The 19475-nt window shown below is 55.1% G+C and overlaps 1 protein-coding gene across 2 annotated transcripts in view; it reads left to right on the top strand.

Annotated features, from left to right (window-relative positions):
• LOC130260028 (carboxyl-terminal PDZ ligand of neuronal nitric oxide synthase protein-like) overlaps positions 1-7312 on the top strand; it is a 28648-nt gene extending 21336 nt beyond the window's left edge. Inside the window, exons 4-11 of one of the 2 annotated variants that reach the window (XR_008841728.1) lie at positions 516-574; positions 1980-2088; positions 2420-2561; positions 2870-3030; positions 3994-4161; positions 4784-4961; positions 5173-5588; positions 5682-5769. Coding sequence is in view for 1 of the 2 variants with exons in the window: in XM_056504983.1 (XP_056360958.1) it covers positions 516-574; positions 1980-2088; positions 2420-2561; positions 2870-3030; positions 3994-4161; positions 4784-4961; positions 5173-5530; positions 5628-6102 (1650 nt within the window). In the remaining variant the exon portion in view is untranslated. Of the gene's footprint in view, positions 1-515; positions 575-1979; positions 2089-2419; positions 2562-2869; positions 3031-3993; positions 4162-4783; positions 4962-5172; positions 5589-5627 lie in introns of both variants that reach the window. The other variant, XM_056504983.1, reaches the window with a different exon arrangement.
• Positions 7313-19475: the final 12163 nt, after the last annotated feature.

The following is a 19475-nucleotide window of genomic DNA, read 5'->3' as shown; positions in this document are numbered from 1 at the left end:
CAGTTTCCATCCAACTAATAACAAAACCTTGCCAGAAAGAAAGTGGGAATATTACATGTGGGAAGAGGATTTTTTTTCTATCAGAAAAATGTATCCCTCAGGAGACACTGGTTCTTTTTCTTGCTAATACCAGGGAGCTTTTTCCAAGTTGCCTGGTCTGAGCACCCCTCAGCTCTTTGCCCAACTGTCCTTTCCACCAGGTCACTGCATCCTAAGATCTCCTAAGCCTCAGCCCCAACCATGTCCTCAAAATGTGTAACTCTTCTGCATATTTGATGTTATAAATTAATCTTGGGCACCATTTTCAGCCCTGAAGGCTGTGATCAGATATGATAAATGATCAAGAAAAATCTATTTTTATCTGAGATACTGTTGAAACAGCCGTGGCTCGTGTAGTCACACTGCAGCCTGTATTGTGGCTTGGGACAAAAGCACTGTTCCCCAGGTTTCCTGCCCTTCAGTTTGGTGGAGTTTCACTTTCACCTGATTTACTGTAATTTTGTTTCTGCCTACAGAGAAAGGAGTGGACCTGGGACGAGAGTAAGATGGTGGTGATGCACGATCCCGTGTACAGGTACGTGCAGGGGATTCAGCCAGGGAGGGCCAGACAGCCCTGAGGGATCCATGCCCTTCCTCCCACCTGCTGAGACCCCTCCACCAAGGCTTTCCTAAGGACCATCTAAAATTAACGAGGGTACAGAGTTACTACTGCTGGAGAATCCTTTTCATACATTTTTGAGAGCGAGATGGACTGATCTGGCTTTGAAGCTGGCTCTGCTTTGAACAGGGTTAGACTGGGTGACCCTGGAGTGCTTCAACCTGGATTACTCTCTGATTCTGCCTCTGAAGACAGGCTTCCCATAGTTTTCCTTCAGACCATGGCTCTCCCTGTGCTTCTAATGCAGGGCCTTACTTTAAGGTGTAAGTGCTCACTGAGAATTAACCCTTAGAGATGTGGCAAGAAAGCACTGACTTTCCATAGCACCTTCCATGGGATATTGAGGTATTCCAGAGAGCACAACCCAACCCAGAGGTTTACACTGAGCACAAATCTGGTGCCTTAGGAGCCCCTGGGGATGGGAAGTGACCCCAGGGATGGTGCATGGCCTTAGGATGGGTTAAGAGCACAGGGTGCTCCAGGAAAAGGGAATTACTGTACCTGGAGCACCAAGCCCACAGCCCCGAGAACTGGGATCCCAAACACTGGTTTTTGGGATCAGAGCCCTTAGTGAGGAGATAGGGAACAAGAGGATGTGCTGATGTATTATCTGTTCCTGCTTCTCACCTCTGGCTTTCTTTGAAGATTACTACAAGATGAACTTATTAACTGTAAGTTCAACACCCAAAAAATACCAGTAACAGAAAGAGCAGAAGAAAAAAAATTTCAAGAATCCCTTTGGTATCTTCTCTATGGAGAGCTGAGCTCACTTGTCACATTTTCACCTAATTAAATCAAACATATATAAAAAACTTCAAAATGGTTTTGCAGTACAAGGAGAAGATTCAGCCTGAGCAGCAGAGAGAGGAATCCTCTGAGTGCACTCAGCATCCCTGTGAGAGCTTTTGTGCAGTGCCACCTGCCCAGTGCCAAGGAGGGACCCTGAGAGTCCCCAGGGGCAGGGCAGTCAGCACCATGCAGGCAGTTCTGCCTCGATGCAGCCTGGGCAGAGGTTAATTGCTGGGGCTAAAAATAGCCACTCGCTTTCCAAGACTATAGATTTTTTCGCTTTCCCACAGGATCTTTAAAAAGCTTTTGCCTGCTTCAGAAACCAGAAGGTTTTCCATCAAGCCTGAAACGCTCTCTAAATCCATCACCTCCTGCCTTGAAAATTGCAGGAGGGGCCAGGCAGCAGCACTGCCTCGTTCCTCCACTCCTGGGGCTGCAAACCAGCCCATCCTGCGGGGCACAGGAGCAGAGGTGGTCCGGAGGGCAGAGACTCCCCATAGTGTTTAATTCCCTTTGTCTCTCTCCCACCTAGAATTTTCTACGTCTCTCATGACTCGCAAGACCTGAAAATATTCAGTTACATTGCAAGGGACGGCGCAAACAACTCCTTCAGGTGCAACGTCTTCAAATCCAAGAAGAAGGTAGGATGCTCCTGGGGATGCACCCACACAACTGCGGGGTCAGGGGGTGCAGATCCCTGGGGAGTGACCGAGGCAGCGCCAGTGCTGGGTGTCCCCAAAACAACGCTCCTGGTGCGTGTCCCCTCCTGCCCAGCCCAGCAGTGGTGTGTTCCACACAGGGATAGGAGCCCCCAGATCCAGAGTGGGGAACCGGGGGGGCACTGCAGGAGCAACCAGCAGAGGAGGAGGCGCGGCAGGGCGGGGTGGGAGGCAGGGAAGGCGGGGTGGGAGGCAGGGGAGGCGGGGTGGGAGGCAGGGGAGGCGGCGGGGCTGAGCCCGGCTCGCTCCGCAGAGCCAGGCCATGCGCGTGGTGCGCACCGTGGGACAGGCGTTCGAGGTGTGCCACAAGCTGAGCCTGCAGCACGCCCTGCAGAACGCCGACGGGCAGGCCGACGGTGCCAGCGACAAATCGGCCGAGGAGCAGCCGCTGGAAGGTGACTCGCCGTCCCGAGGGGCGGGGGCACCCCCTCCCTAAGGCAGCGGGGCGGGGATGCTTTGGGGTGGGGACACTCCAGGTGGCACCTCCTTCATGTGAGAGAGGTTTGGGGAGCATGGGGAACCTGCCCACTCCTACTGAGCACTGGGAAGGGGCAGGCTGAGTCTCCTTGTGTCTGCAGCCCCTTGGTCAACCCATTCCCTCCCTCCTGCCTCTTCTCAGCAAGTCCTGGCCCTGAGCTTCCCCCAGCTCCCAGCCCTGCACAGGAAAGGGAGGCTCAGATTCATATGTCCATCTTGTTTGAAGTTCACCAGATAAAGGGTTCCAAGATCACGGATGTGGACGAGGTTGGCATCGATGCTGGTGGCATCTGTGTGTCCGAGAGGGGACCCAGAGAGCTGCCAGGTGCCAGGGGGGACTTCAGCATGCTGAAACCTGGGCAAACCTCAAAGGAAAAGAACGGCCAGGTAACGGAGGATGAGCTGGAGGACGGTCCATGTGCTCTGCTGCTGCTGAGGGCCCTCTGCTCTGGGTCACTATCATGGCTTGATTTGGAGGTGCTTTCATGGAGACCCCATTGCAGCCCTCCCTGCTGGCTCCTGCTCAGGACAGGCTGTTCAGCTCCCAGTTCACCCACAGCGAGGCTGTTCCCAGTGCTGTGGTGGGGGCTGTGGTGCATGGCTGAGCAGGCTTCACACACCACCCAGGGTGGATTTCCGTGCCCTCAGCGCTGCCCTGCAGTGGTTGCTTGTTCAACTGCCTTGGCAGCAATTCCTGGCTCCCCTCGTGCTCCAGGCCCGGGGAGCAACATCCCCAGGAGGCCTATCCCTGGCAGCACAGGCACCTGGGGCACACTCAGCTCAAGCAGCAGCTCTACCTTAATGAATGGGTGCTCCACAGAGCTCTGGGAGCACTTCCCAGAGGCCTGAATGGCATCGCTTCAGCTCACACAACAGTAACGCTCACAGGGCCTGGCTGGAAGCAGCTGCAGTTACATGCACTCCATGGGATTCATTTGTGTGCCTGGAATGGCCTTTCCTGTGCTTTCCTTCTGGCACTGCCCAAGCAGGGGAGGGCAGGAGCAGGAGGGCAGTGACTGCAGGCACTGGGAAATGCCCCAGGCACCAGGAGACACCGCCCAGCCTGGGCAGCCACAGCACAATCCTGCCGGGGAGACCTGGGGACCTGCCCTCCCCAGACACAGCCAAGGCAGCCCTGCCAGCTCTCTGGGGGGAGCCTCTCTGAAACACTGTCCTGGGGATCCCACAGATGTGCAGAGCTGACAGCCCAGGGCTGCCCCTCAACACCCCCTCAGTGCCCCGAGCACAGGGATTCCTCTGCTGCACTGGGGTCAGCGCCATGGGGAACCAAAATCCAGATCCCAGCCTGAGCTGGTCAATCCGCTCACCTGCCCATTTCTTTGTGCCCAGGATGCTGAAAACTGCTCCCTCCACCTGGCCAGCTCCCAGCAGCTGCTCAGCCCGAGCAGCCCCTGCTCCTCGGCCTCCATCACCCCGCTGGCCTCCCAGCACTGCCTCCAGCTGCTCCAGCAGCAGCTCCTCCAGCAGCAGCAGCAGACGCAGGTGGCTGTGGCCCAGGTACACGTCCTGCCCTCCCCTCAGGGGGCACCAGCCCTTCTCCCCCTGCCCTAGGCCGGCACGGGGCAGGTGAGGGCGGGCTGGGGCCATTGCAGCAGTGCTGGCAGCGTTCCCGGTCACAGCTCTCAGCAGAGTTCGCAGCATCGCTCGCAGCCTGGCTCACAGCATTGCTTTTAGCGCCACGTGCAGCATCGCTTGCAGCACAGCTGAGCTCCCCCAGGCACGGAGCTGGCTGCGCACACAGCCCCAGGCTGCTCTAGGAGTGTTGCACGGTCCGGTAGAGCCCCAGGTCCCGTTTCACCCCATCTCATCCCGGTTTTGGAAACCATCCCACCCCTAATCCAGCATCAGAGCGGGGAGCCCGGTGCCTCCCGGCTGGGCACCTCCGCTACGCATTTCTCGTTACCGGGGGGACAGCAGGACACCTCACACACCCCCGGGATGCCGCCGCATCCCTGCCCGTGGCTGCACCGGCTCGGGGGGCCGGTGGGGGTGGCGCGGCGGGGCCGGCAGGGGGCGCTGTGGTGCCGCCGGTACCGGGCTCTCCCGGGGCTGCGCCTCCCGCCCCGCATCGCCGGGTCCCGCATCGCCCTGTTCCGAATCATCCCGTTCCGCATCGCAGGTGCAGCTGCTGAAGGACCAACTGGCGGCCGAGACAGCGGCGCGGATCGAGGCGCAGGCCCGGGTGCGGCAGCTGCTGCTGACCAACCGTGACCTGCTGCAGCACGTCTCGCTGCTGGTGCGGCAGCTGACGGTGCTGGAGGCCCGGGAGGAGCACCGGGATGAGCATCGGCAGCCGGGTGAGCACAGTGACACACTCACTGGGGTTGTTTGGATGCTGGTGTGCCCCTAGCTCCATCCCACTGCACATTCACTGCATTCCTTGAAGTCACAGGAAGCAACTGGAGTGCTCCCAGTACCATCTGGGGCATTTCTGCACCCCTCACAGTGCTGGGGAGCAGCTGGGCTGGAGATCCCGTTTTTCACATGCCCCTTGTCCATCTCTCACAGTTGACCGCTCCTTGCAAAACCTGTCCCTGGCCCAGTCCCTCTCCCTGAACCTGAAGAACCACTACAGCCTGGACGTCCACCTGCCGTCCACCTCCAGCCCCGCCAGCATCCTGGGCAGCCCCGTGGCCCCCGGCTCGCTGCCTTCCCTGGGCCCCAGGGACTCCTACCTCAACCTTGTCAGCCTGGACAGGGGCAGCCACCGCTGCGGCAGCAAGGAGGGGGACGAGTGCCTGGTGGTGCTGGAGGGGCAGGATGGGCTCGGCCGGCGCGTGGAGGGCTCCGAGGTCAGCGACTTCGCTCTGCTCAACGGGAGCGGCCGGCAGAAGGCAGAGGATGCAGACAGAGGGGACGAGGACAGGTAGAGTGTGCCACCTCTGTCTGCTGCCAGCTGCAGTGGAGCACCCTGAGTGCTGCAGGTAAGTACTCGCCCTCCTTTCTCTGCTTTGCCTCTGCAGGCGGCAGCCGCCCATTCCCAAGCTCAACCCACCACCGCCCATCCTGCGCAAAAGGTCAAGCAAGACCTCCCCCAGCCTGGAAGTGGAGGTGAAGCCTGAGAGCACTGCCCACCTGAGCCTACCCAGTGCCAGCATCTCCAGCCTCACCAGCATCACTGCCAGCTCCCTCACCCTCTTGGACCCTGAGGCAAGGACTCCTGCACGGAGTGCTGCCTCCAGCACGGAGCCTGGTCCTGCTGGGACCTGCCAGCGCACTCTGGGCAAGGACAGGACTGGAGAGAGCGGGCCAATGTCCCCCTTGGCCAGCATCCATGACCCAACAGCCAGTGAGACCCTGGCCAAGGAGTTGGTGGCCCTGGGCAGCCCCACGGACAGCTCATTGCCCTTCTCCCCTGCAGATGACACCTGCTTGCACATCAGCTTCTCTGAAGATGAGTTGGACACTGCCATGGGGCCCAGCAGAGTCCCCTCTTAGTGGGGGCACAGTAGGTGGCAGCCCCAGCAGCTCCGTCCACAACTCTGTGCTGGGACTGGGGGTCCCTGTGCCCAGGCTACAAGACAGGTCCCTTTCCTGTCCCTGTCCCACGTTACAGCCTCCCCCACCACCTACAGGGCCACCCCACAGTATGGGATTGGCCACCCTGCCTCAGTCTTCACCAGCTCACACTGCTGTCACACTGCCATCCTGTCCCTGCTCACACAGCCAGGGATGCTCACAGCAGACAATTCCCAGGGAGCTGAAGGGTGGAAGTCCTGGACAGGGCACAGTGCAGCTCTGTGGGACAAGAGGCTGTTCTGGTTCATCAGTTGCCCCTCGTGAGCAGAGCCACACAGCACAGCCATGGTGCCACTCCCCTGCCCAGCTCCTTGGAGTGTGTCCCAGACTGCCACCACACTAGATCTCTCCAGGGCAGCCAGTGTCCAGCCCCACGCTGTGCCCAGCCCTGCTTTGGGGACAGCAGCCCCACCACTGTGTCCCCATGTGGTGAAGACACCACTGCCTCCATAGGTGCCTTTTCCCAGTCCCCAGCACCCACTGCCCACACAGTTTGGGCCATTCCTCTGAGGCCACTGATGGGTGCAGGGCTGGCCCTGGGAGCCTGCAGCAGTGGAGGTGACCCCCTAAGGAAGGATGCACCCCATGTCTTGGGGTCGGGGCAAAGAGCCCTCCCGTGCCCCCCGAGCTGCTGGTGGCTGCAGGCAGGTCTCTGCTCCTTGTGCTGATTTTAGGGCGTTACAATATGGTTTGGGTTTGGTCTCAGAAATGTGTGTGTCCTGGGAGGAGTTAAGGTTTAAGGAAGATGCCCCTGGTGGGGTGAAGGGCAGGTTTGGTGGAGGGACCAAGGTGATGCTCATCCACCTTGGTTGTTTGTCAGAGGGTGTTGGGAAAGTGTCGGAGAGTCAAGCTGGGAGGTGTCAAGCAGAAATGGAGTCTTGGAGCAGTTGTGCTGCCTGTCCCTGGCATGGTGCTGCTCCTGCAGGAGAGGGGGGTGACAAGACATGCATCCACAGCCAGCCATGGCAGTGACAGAGCCAGGAGGGAGCTGGGGACTGGGCCAGGGGTTGTAAAGCTGGGCTGGGCTGTCCTGTAGTGTTGTAGCGACAGCCCAGCCCCTCCATAGGATGCTATGGTTTGGTAATGGACTTTTAAAGAAAAAAATAAAAGTGTCGGATTTGCAGAGCCAGTGCTGTGTCTCTGCCCCATGGGGCCTGTGCACAGGGGGTCCTGAGCCTGTGGGGTGGACTGGAAACTCCTGGGTATTCCCAATGAGGAAATATCCTACTGGGGATGACAGCTGAGCCCCTGAGCTGCTCTCTGAGCAGTCCCTGCCAGGATGGGCACCACCAGGCAGGGCCCTGCTGCCCACACACTCCTTTTGCTCTTTCCTCGTCCCATTTCTACTCCTGAAATAAATCCTGGCCCCAGCACACAGGATGGAGGGCAGGAGAATGCAGATAAAGCCAGATGGGATGGGACCAGGGGCATGCCAGAGCACTGGGATCCCAAGGGTTTCCTGCAGCCAGGACAGGCAAGAGACCCCTGCCCTCTGCAGACTCCTGACCCTTGCAAGGTGAGGAAGGAAATCCATGGGCAATTCAGCACAGAGACTCCAGGATGGACAAGGACCTTTTGAGATTGTCCCTCCATGCAGGACAGGAGGGCCAAATGGGAGGACACAGCATCCAGAAACTCTGTGGGGTCTCAGGACCACTGTGCATCCCTCCATGGAGTGGGTGCACCCTCCAGAGTGGGGAGCAGGGAGCCCCTTCCCCAGGCCCACTGCAGACATCTGCCGGGGGGCTTCCTGCGTGGGGAGGGGGCATTTCCAGCCCAGAGCCTTATTATGCTTCCTTCATGGGAAGAAACTTTTTCCTTTGCTGTCTGCTAAGCTGCTAGCAATCATCAGGCAGGCAGGTGGTAAAGATTCATATCCATCAAACAATGCCATTTAGTTTGTAACCTGTGACTAAATCTGGTGTTAGCTTTAATTTCAGAGTCTGCTTTAGGGCTCGCTTGTTAATCTCTATGCAAAGCAGATGAAATGAATATGCAGCATTTTGGATGTAATTGTACGGCTTCAATTCAGCACTATAATTTTCCAAACAGGATCTTGCAATCAAGCTTCTATTCATTAGTGTATAAACAATTTAGTTTCTCAGCTCTCCAGTATGCCAATCATCTCAATGGAGTGAGCATCTCCAACAGAAAGAGGAGGAAAGTTTCCTTTGTGTAACAGAGGTAAAAGTTGCTCCGTACTTCAGACAATTCCCGCCCAGCAGATCCAGACCATTCCAACAGAAGTGGACGGTTACTCGTGCCCCCACAACACTGACCAGCTCGGGGGGGTGATGCTCCAGTGATCTCCCAGCTCATGTAGCCCCAGGCCCTTTAGGAATTCCATATGTGAGACCTCAGCAGAAGAGCCCAGATCCCACAGGACCAGGCTGCCTGGAAAGGTGTAAACATGCAGCACCTCAGCACATCCCAGTGATGCTCAGGACTCCCTGAGTGCCCATGACTCTGGGGAGGGATTGGCCACCCCAGCCCAAACCCCCTCTACATCCCCATCCCCCTGACACCGCACACTTCACACCAGCTAAGCGTTCAGCACCACAGGACGGAGCCCTGGGACATCCCACACTTGGGGACAGTGGCAGCTCCCTCATGGAGAACAAGGCCGCGGTGACACAGGAGTGGCTGGGTGGGGGGCAGGTGTTGATGTCCGGGGCTCAGCACCCTCATGGCTGGTGCTTTCCTCAGCATCCCCATCCGTGCGCACCCATCGCCCTCCCGGGAGGTGACGAGGGACCAGCCCAGAGCCGCCACAAAGGGAAGCGCCGTCGGCGGAGCCGCTCAGCGCGGTCTCCGTTTCCAAATGAATATCGACAGCGCTAATTACAGGCCGCCATGCAGACAGCTTATTAGCTTGTCACAAAAAGACGGTATTGAACTCGGAGCCCGCGGTATTCACGGAGCGCAGCAAGACGCTCCCCAGACAGCACAGCGAACCAGGCAGGCGAACAACCTCCAGCAAAACTAATTACTTCCTGATTGTCTACGGCCACCCACTGGGTATAATAGTATAGACTAAATTTGGCATATACATAACTAAGCACTCGGCACCAATTTGGTGTACAATAATCATCCTCTGTGTTGCATAATTAAAATCTGATCACTTGGAATAATTATTTCATATTCCCAGTATCGGGTGAAGATTGCATAATGTGGCAGAAGTGTGAGCCTGGCAGTGGAACGATCCAGTTCCACAGGCGTGAGCCCCCCGGGAAGCACATCCCGGCTCCTTCGGTGGCAGTGACCCTGCAGGAAGGGGCTGTGCGGCCTCGGGCTGTTGGTCAGCCCCGGCTGCGGAGTAGCTGCGATCACCTCAGCCCTGCTCTGCACAGCAGGAGCCGCTGCCAGCACGGCCCCGGTGGGGCAGGACTGTACCCGCCAGGACAGGCTGTCCTGCTGTCCCCACGCAAGCACTCCCCGCATTGACCTTTCCAGCCTGGCTGCTGCCCCGCTGCCCGCCTGGCCGGGATGCTCATCGCCCGACTCCATTGTGCTCGTGCATCTGCTAAAGGCATTTGGAAAGACACGGCAATAAAAAATAAAAATCAAGTGGAACGTGTGTGTCTAATCCATTAACTTCCTCCGGCGGCTCCCCGGGGACCCGGCGAGGAGCAGAAAGAATACGTGGATATTGCACGCGCCCTGGCACCTTGTCCCCGGGCCAGCCCCGCCGCTGGCCGCTGCCACGGGCTCATAAATCACTGCGGGCGACAGCGTTTCACAGCTCGCTTCCCAGCCAGGATATGGCCATTCCTGCTGATTACACGGCCGGCGCGCGGGGGAAGCTGCATCTCCCACTTCCAGGAAGGGAGGATCCGCAAGGAAAAAGCATTGATAAAAAGAAGAACGAAATCAGCTTTGTTCACGTTGCGAATCTCCCATTGTTCCTGCTGCGGCCGTCAGCCCTCGCTGGAGAAAGTATTTCCTCAGCGATAAATCTCCTGGGCTCCTTGCAGCCCTCGCCTTGGCACCAGACTCTCCTCAGCTTGTTTTGAAAGAAAAAGCACTTTTGGCTACAGGCCCCCTGTGGGGTGCACTGGGCAATTCATGGTGTGAGGCTGGGGGGTGAGGGACAGTCCTGGGGCAGGGGACAATGGCCTGGTGGCCATCCCAAGGGTCTCTGGCCCGTGTCCCCAGTCTGGGTCACACCAGGGGACACGCACTGCCACTCCCAAAAGCTCCACTCCCATCCCGCAGCGCCCGGAACGAGCCGGGGAAAGTGAGTCTGACCGGGGCCACACTAATCCCAGCACTGAAACGTGGAGCTGGCGGTGGCCAAGCACTTGGAATACGGGAGTCAGGCTGACAGTTGTACAAGAAAAATAGATCAAGTTTCCAAGAAAATAGAGCCGAGTTGATCTGATTTTCATCAGCATCTTCAGCTGCCTTTCGGGAAGCCCCAGTCTGCTCCTCATTCCTGCTCTCCGCTTTACAAACCACTTAATTCTTTGTTGCTTTGGAAACCCTCACAAAGACCCTCTGCATCCCCCAAAATAACGAGCAACAGATGCTGCTTTGACCTCAGCAACTTCCTGGAAACATACATTTGTCAAAATAAAAATAAAAAGATTAATGTGAGGAAGGCTTTTAAATTATAAGGAAACAGCAGACAGAGCCTGGCCATGCACACTGAGCCCTCAGACTGTGGAGAGACCTGGGAGTGGGCAGGGAGAGGCTGTGGGACCAAGGGTCCCTGTGCCCCAGGGGGTTGGGGACCCAGAAGGGCTGGGTCTGGCGATGCTGCCTACAGCCAGAGGACACCAGGAGCAGGCTCAGTTCTCCTCCTTCCCTCATTTCTTGGTTTATAGGAGCAACTTGTCTCTTTTATAGAGCCTTAGACCCTCTTTGCCCATCATGCAGGGGAGGAGACGAGCACACAATGGGTCACCAGGAACTTTTGGGTTATGAGCACTTGGACACCAGTGGGTTTCACCCTTCCACTCTGGCTGCAGCCACCAGGCACATCCCAAGGACAGAGCTCATGCACAGGCACAAGCACTTCCCAACAGCACCTGAGATGTCCAACAAGGGCTCCTGCCCTTGTGACAGCCACACTGGTGTGTTACACAGCCTGACCCACAGCACAATGAACCCCACCAAAACCCTGCACCCAAAGCACTCATTAGAGATGCAGGCAGGGGGGGCTCCACATGCTCCTCACAGGGAAGGCCCTTTTCCCTCCCAGCTTTATGGAATCACCCAAAAACTAACTGCTGGGAAGGGTCTCCTTCTCATTGGCCTGGTGGGAGGTGGGCTGGGGGTTTGTGCACCTGAGGTGGGAGCGTCATGGGCTCATTGGGCATTTCCATGCCCATCCTCATCCAGCTGATGCTTTCAGCATGCATGACAAGACCTGACATGGGGACCTGAGGGACATCCCTCCTGTCAGGGGGTTTTCTCCAAGAGGACCCCATCACCAGGATGGGAGCGCATCTCTGTTGGTGACAGGCTTCAGTGCTCAGGTTGTGCTGCTGTGGGGCAGGTGGTGCTATAAGGGGATCACTGTCCCCTGCTTGTGCTGGGGATGTGACAGTGGCACAAGGGTCAGCACAATCTGGCTGCTCCTGTGCCAGCACCACGGGGTGTGTGGGGTTCTGCTGCATAGGAAATGCAAATCCTGGGTTGGGCTAGGGGCTCTGCCTCCGCAGGATTCCTGCAGCAGCCATGACAATGGCCAAATACATTTATATACCCTTCCCTTCATCACAGAGACACCCAGAGCAATTGTCTTTGTGGGGTTGTTTCCATCCCACCAAAGGAGATTTCAGTGTTCCCCACCTCACACCTGTAGCTGCCCCTGCATGAGGAGCAAATTCTCTTTGTTACCCCTTCCCTGGAGCCCCTGGTGTGGGGCAGCTCCCTGGCCCCTACCCACCCGAGGTGCCACAGGGGCTGCTGGCACCCCGAGTCCTCCATTACTGCAGCTGCTTTCCTACCAGCCCTGGGGCCAACTGTGGGGCTGTCCCTGTGGCCAGAAGATTCTTTGGCTTTATGTCCCATGGCCTCTTCCCTGCACCTGTTTTGCAGGGGGGACAGGCTGCCTTCCCTGCAGAGAGAAGCCACACAGTGTGCCCCCCAGCCAGGGCAGGAGGTGGAGGGATGGCAGTGAGGAAAGGACCCAAAAAACGACTTTTCATCATGTTAATGAGGGACAAGAAAATGCCGGTGAGCTCGTTGGTGCTGGCAGGTGTGTGTGGGCAGTGCCAGCTCCCAGCAGCAGTGCCAGGGTCCCCCTGTGCCAAGGGATAATGAGAGCTGTGCCGGAACGTGGGCACAGTCAGCCTGGCTGGCAGCACGAGCCCAGGACAGAGGCTGAGCCCCGGCTGCCTCCAGCTCCCACACTGCCCACCCCGAGCTCTGCCCTGCAGGTTCCAGCTGGCAGCACCTCTGCACTGGAGTTAGTCCTAAACCGGGTAGGGGAGCCCATGTGCTGAGTTCCAGGAGGAGAAGAGCCATTAGAGGGTTGCTCACTAAATAACTGCTGCTTTGCACAGAGCATCACACAGAGCCATTCCCGCAGGCCCAGCATGGCCAGGAGCAGAGTGGCTCTCTCAGGGAGCTGCAGGGACACTGTCCCCTCTGCTCTGACTGCCCATGTCTTGGCTCCTGAGTGCTCCAGGGGCACACTGCCAGCCTGGCATCACCTGTGACTCTGGCATCACCTGCCAGCCTGGCACCACCTGTGACATGGCTGCAATTCCAAAAGGACTGGACAAATGCCACAGCTCCTCACAGGCACAGCAGGTCCCACCTTCACACTCTGTCCATGGGGCCACCATGCCTGCACCACAGTCACACCAGGTGTCTGTGCTCTGCTCAGGCCCGTGAGACTCTGCAGGGGAGCTGAGCCAGGGCACCTGCCCACAACATTGCAGCCTCCTTGTGTCACCTCTGGGGACACTCGGTGGCTGACCCCAGCTCACAGCCCCAGCAAGGAGTGCTGTGTTGTACAGGGGCCGCCGGAGGGCTCAGAGCAGCCCTGCCCTGGCCCCGCACCACCGGGATTCCAGACCCACCAGTTTCCTCTGCCCTTTCCACTGAACCAACCCGTGGAAAGTTTTATAAACTTGAGGAAACACAAGTCAAAGCAGAAGGAGCCCAAAGCTGAGCTGAAGTGTGACCTCAGCAACCTCCCCTTTGTCCAGCCCGGGACCTCACTGTCATCTGTCAGCATTTGCTGAATCTCCTCCTTCGGGGACACTCCAGGCCCTTCCGCAGGAGCGGGGCCTCCCCACAGCTCTGCTCCTCTAATGACTCTGTTATCTCTTGTTATCTCTGTTACTTCCACCTCTGCTTCCCTCCACCGGCAGAGCCTGGCAATCCCAAAGGAGCAGCATCCCAGCCTGCACTTCCCAAGCCCCTTATGGATGGATTCACCCTTCTGGTCTGGGCTGTGGGATGGGGCTGTCCCCATGCTTGGTGGGGCAGTGGCTGGGATGAAAGTTTGATAGAGCAGCTCAAGAACCACTACAGGTCACAGCTGAGCAGCATTCTATGGATGCTGCTTCCATCCCATCCCACACCATCCCATTCCTGCTCCAAACATGATGGAAGGGAAGTAGAACCTGGCAGAACAGTGCCCAGGGGAAGATGGAGCATAGTTTGCTGTCTGAAGCATGAACCTGCCTGGCTGATGAGAGGGCACTGACAGGCAGGGAGGGTTTGGTGCAAAGGAAGGAAATGGAAGAATTAAATCCACAGAACTTCCCTGCTTTTGTTCTCTCTCCCGCCCCCGCTCTTCTCCTTGGCCGCTCGCTCTTCTTGCTGGATGTGTATGGCTTGATACTACCCAAGCAAGCTGGAAACAGGGTATATCAGCTGAAAGCAATTTACTTTGAAATCCAGCTGCCAGATTTTCCTTCATTTGTTTACTTTTAAATGCTTTTTTAAAAGCCAAAGTACACAAGGCAGCCAAATTGCTGACATGTGTGCCGGGCCGGTACCCCGCAAATGCTGCATTCTTTCATGTCCTCCTGGGCTCAAATCCACTCATGTTTATTTAAAATATGTAGAACACTTCAGCACTATTAAGGACCATGTTTTATAGTAAATGGAAAAAGATTTCCTTGCGGGCCAAGGGGAGAGGAAAAGAATCACTTCAATTCAGTTTTGTTCCGATAGCACTTTGCCTGCCCACCAGGGCCCAGCCACCCACACTCCACCAACGGGCTCGGCATCGTGCCAGCACCTGGGAGCTTGGGCTGCTCCAGGTGCTCTGGAAACATTGGAGACAGGTGGACATAGAGCTCCAGCAATGCTTGTGGGGCTCAGCCTCTCTTCCCCCAGATCCACGAGGCAGGTGGCCTGAGGTGGCAGAAAGAAACACCAAGATGAGGCTTGAAGTCCTCGAGGTTCTCCACAGCTCCAGAGTCTTGGTTTAACACCTGATTTCACCTATGAACGTGGATGTGAAAGCTACAGGTGAGACACCAACCTGTGTGACCCCAGCTACAACCTCAGGGTAAAAAAGGAGAGGAAATAGCAGTGAGCAGGCAGGAACAGCCTGGCAGGGACACCGAGAGGGAGCAGACACGTTCCCAGCAGAGAATGAGACACTACAGGCTTACTCCAGATGACAAGGAATGACACATCCTCTCAAAAGTAGGATACTGATGAAAATGGGCAGCAAATATGTATTTTAAGGTCCACAACAGCTAAAAGGGAAATAGACACAAAAATTCCGAGTTTTTAAGTGCATTGCTAATGCGGGTATTTTGTGAGGGAATGAGGCTGAAAGGGGCAATTCCAGGTAGTGCTTTCCTCAAATCACCATCTGTGGCTGACACAAGCTGAACTCTGTGGGGTAATGTAAGGATGCGCTTCAGAAAGGGAAAATGTCAATAAACAACAGATCAATCCTGCAGGCCTTTGTTGCTGCTCAAGCTGAAACAAACACAGAAAGGCAATGCAGAGAAAAGAGCAAGGAAGTGACATCTTTTTAATCAAATTATATGCTACTAAAACCAAAGATGGACAATGGCTCTGTGAACATGTTAATGTGCCTCTGACAGACCCTCCTGAAAGAAAACACTGCTGATGTAGCCAGAATTGCTCTGGTTAGTGTTCTAGCAAAAAGCACAAGAAAGCAGAAACCTCCACTTATTAATTTCTGATGATTTAGAGCACAGCACCTTCATAGTTTTATTGTAATTAGCCAGACCAGTAAATCTTCAAAAGGATTCCTCCAGTGGAGTCCCAGACTCAGATTATGTCATGCCTGAGCACAACCTCCCACAACTGGTTTCACTCATGGTGAGAAGAAACAAAGGCTCTGAGCAAGCAGTGATGGAGAGCAGAGAAGGGTGTGCAAGGGCTGGATGCTACACGTGTTCTGGGGACCATCTCTCCTGTAACCTCCTTCCTTGCTCCTCAGCCATTCCCAGCACCAGCAAAGGACAGCTTTGAGCAGAAGGCAGGGTGCTGCCATTGTGATCTCTGAAAGGCAGGAGGAGTTCACAACTGGGAAATACCCCTCCAAGAGTGCTGAGAGAGACATTTCTCATCTTCCATCCAGCAGTGAGGTCTCCAGCTGCCTCTCTGATCACAGAGCTGGGCAGAGGCTCCAGGACAGGTGACAGCCCTCCTCTGCTCACCCACACCCTGTGACCGTGGGGCTCCTGCTGCTCTGGGGAAGAACAGCACTGGGCTGATGCTATGCCTGCCCTGCCCAGGCAGAGCTTCCCCCAAAACTCCTCGAAGGCACTTCACAAGGACAAAGATGGTAAACAAGCAGAGAGCTGTGTTGGGTGGAACCACCCCATAGCAGAGGAGCCAGGGCAGAGAGGGAAGCGACAGTGCCCCAGGGCCACACAATGAGATAGTGACAGGCAGGAAAGGGAAGCTGGGCTGCCTGTCCCCCTGGGCAGGGCTGTACCCTCCAGTCCCCACTGCTCCTGTTCTGCTCTGCTCTGTCCCCTCTGCAACACTGTTCTAAGAGACAGAAAACAAACACATGAAAGCCTGTAAAAATAAAGAGGCCAGTAACTGGAAGTAAAGACTCCAGCAGCTGTAGGGAGCCAAAAGCTTCTTGGAGGGGGTTGGATGGAAGTCGAGTTTCCCTCCCTGCTTGTATTGTATTTCTTTCCTCTGCCAAAATGTGCTTCTTGAGCCTTGGGCAGAGCTCTCGGCGGCTGACCCTCACCTTCCTCTGTTTAGCCTGGAGCGCAGGCTGGCCACGAGCGCCGGGGGCCGCGCCAGGGGACGGGCAGAGGCTCCCGCTGCGCGCACACGGCCGGGTCAGCGCCGCTGTCAGCGGCTTCCTGAGAGACACCGCCCGGCGGCCACACCTGGGCCCGGCAGCAGCGCAAGGAGCCGAGCGGCAGAGCCGGGAGAGCCCGGGCTGGGCACGGCAGGGGCGGCAAGACAGAGGGGTGCATCCATCCTACTTTTAGGGGCTCCTTTTGTCCCAAAGTCAGGGTCAGGGTCGTGTCTCGGCACAGCTGCACACGGGAGGCAGCGAGAACAAAGCAGAGGTCAGACAGTGCTCTAACCAAAGGGGTAATTCTGGCTACATTAAAATCCTCACTCCTGTTTTCACGGAAGCAGAAGGCTGTGCTACTACTTATAAAGAGCTGAACCACCCTCAGGCTGACTCACAGCCCTTAACAGAGCTGCCATGCTGATTTTACAAATATTAGAGCAATGCCTCCGATTCAGGGTTTTGTGTGGTTTAACCTATCAACTTGGGAGCAGACCCATAGCTTTTATAGAACTCCCCTTCCCTGTATTTTATTTCCTTTCTTGGTGCCAGAATTGGAGCCAAAGCCGAGCTTAACAAAGCAATAGGCATGGCCATTCTTCCCAGCCCTCATTTACCCTGGTGAGAAGGGAGAAATGAATTTAAACCCTATCAAAAGTGCAAAGCTGTTTGCCATTTTGTGCTGCAGAACACAGTGTGAACCAAACACTCCCTTGAACCACCTGCACTTGCCAAGCCCAGCCAAGAGCACAGGAACTTGCAGATTGGAATCCTTTTGTTCAGGCACCAGCAACAGATAAATGTGATCCAAGATATTTCTCAGGCAACAGCAATGGGGAGATGCTTGGGATACAGTCAAGGTACAAGAGCTTTTACCCCATTAAAAACTTTCTTCTTTGAGTCCCTATTCTTGGATATATGAGGTAGAGCAAAACTCTTCATGTCCCAGCAGCTTCTGCTTATGTCCCAGCCCTGGGACAGCCTGGAGCAGGTCTCCACAGCCAGGCACAGCCTGGGGCACAGGGGAATGGGGCTCTCCTCCCTCACTGCCTGCCCTTGCCAAGCATAGAGGCACCTGCACCGTGCCTGTGTGGGGCTTGCCGAGGCTCTGGCAGCATGTAGGAGTGGAGAAATTTGTTGAAGCAGAAACCAAGCCCAGGAGTAACTCCTGCACCAGCGAGTGAGCTGTTGCTGACCTGCCTTGGGGGTCTGGGAGCCACTCCCCCTCCAGCATCTGCTTCTGCTTGCAGTGCTGATTTACTGCTTTAAAGCTAAACTCGCACCACGGACTATTTGCTTCTAGTTTACTGTGCTGTGTTTTCTCAGACCTCCTCCCTTTGCCAAAGTACTATTTGCACCACACTCAGCCATGCAGAAGGTGCCTTAGGTTCAGATCAAGTCCCCAAGTAGAAGGGCTCACATGAAAAACCAGAAAATTATTAACAGAGTTATTAAAATCAGTAAGACCATTTGGTGAGCCAGGTCTGCTCCGAGCGAAGAGAAATAATGTGCTCTCATACAAAGGTAAATATTGCCATTAACCTGCTCCCCATTCTTGCCTCATTTCACACCAGCCCCAGGTGCAGAACCACGCTGCTCTCTGCAGCACCAGGGTCATGTTCCTTCTGGATTCAGAGAAGGAATTACAACCTACACTGTGACTCCCCAGCCACCTCCAACCTACTTTGACTCTACCTTAAGTTCCATAAACCACATCAAACATGACTGAAGCAAAAGTCTTCAAACCATTTTTCTTCCTCTTCTCCCTTCATACTCAAAGGAGTTTTTATATGTAGGAAAAATCAAGTTGAGACAACGTGAATAGACAAGAGATCTAATCAAGTTTCTGTATTTAAGTAGCCTTTGGATTTTTTCACGACGGCAAAATCTTCAGAGATGCCCAAAATCAGCTTAACACAGCCACAAGAGGGAGTCTGAAATCTGTTACTGCCCAGATGGATTCTGGCTCCTAAACTCTTCCAATACAAGAGCACACAGAGAGCTTCAAAAGGATTGTACAGTCCTGGATTGAGCAGAACCTTTTGAAACCAGGGCATCTCTAGCTGCCAGATGTTTTGGAGAGACATTCTCCTCAGAAATGTGCTGCTGCTCTGGTGCCACACAAGTCTGCTGCACCAGAAATGCACAGTCCCTCCTTACTGAGATGTGAAATTACGCTCAGATTTCACTCTTCCCACCCAGAGTCTGAAAGAATGGAGCTGGTTCTGACGAATCTGACCCACAGTTGCACAAGCTACAACACTGGCTTAAGGTTTTGTAAATTTAACATGTGATTAGAAACTCTGGCAAAGCTGAGAGCCCACAGCACAACAAATAACACTTCTCACAGGGCCAGGGAAATATCTGTGTTGAATCTGTGTCTGCTCTCCATCTGCCAAAAAATTGTCAAGATGCATTCCTCAAAAATACTTTTATGGTCTTTACTGAATCTCAACATCCACTTGTTCTAGTTTCCATTACAGCTCCAAAGGGGCATCTAGGTTTGAGTAAAGCCACAGGATTGAGCAGAAATAGCTGCATTCAGGCACTCTCCAAAGAACACCATGAGAAGCCTCTGGCAACACTTTTCCAGAGATTTAGCAAAGAGATAAAGACAAGAAACAATTATCACAGGTTAATGAAGGAAATGTTTAGAGTACAGCTGAATTCTATTTGACTTTATAATTTCATTGTCCTCCTCTGCTGATCTCTTTTGTACTTTCACCTGCCCACTCCTGCTTGAAACTGAAGAGGGAATCTGGGCCAGCATACAGTTAATTCTGACATTTAAACCATGATCAGTGTATCATTACTGGATCCCACAGCTCTGACCCAAGAGGCTGTAGATTCAGCTGTCAAGAAACAGATGAACAATCTTGAACCTTTGAGGCTTCAGCATAAATCACTTTTCTTTTTTTTTTTTCCTGCTTACAGTACTAGCCAGCTTAAGGGTGGGGTTCCTATCAGGGTGTTAAAAAAGACTTGCCCCCTACTTATGAATGTCTTTCTTTTCAGAAGCAATTTAATGGGAAAAAATACTCTTTAATTGTGATTAGGGGCTGACTACTGGAATGCC

The sequence above is a fragment of the Oenanthe melanoleuca genome, chromosome 17 (assembly GCF_029582105.1).
Source record: "Oenanthe melanoleuca isolate GR-GAL-2019-014 chromosome 17, OMel1.0, whole genome shotgun sequence".
Lineage (NCBI taxonomy): Eukaryota > Metazoa > Chordata > Aves > Passeriformes > Muscicapidae > Oenanthe > Oenanthe melanoleuca.
This window is presented reverse-complemented; position numbering and strand designations above follow the sequence as displayed.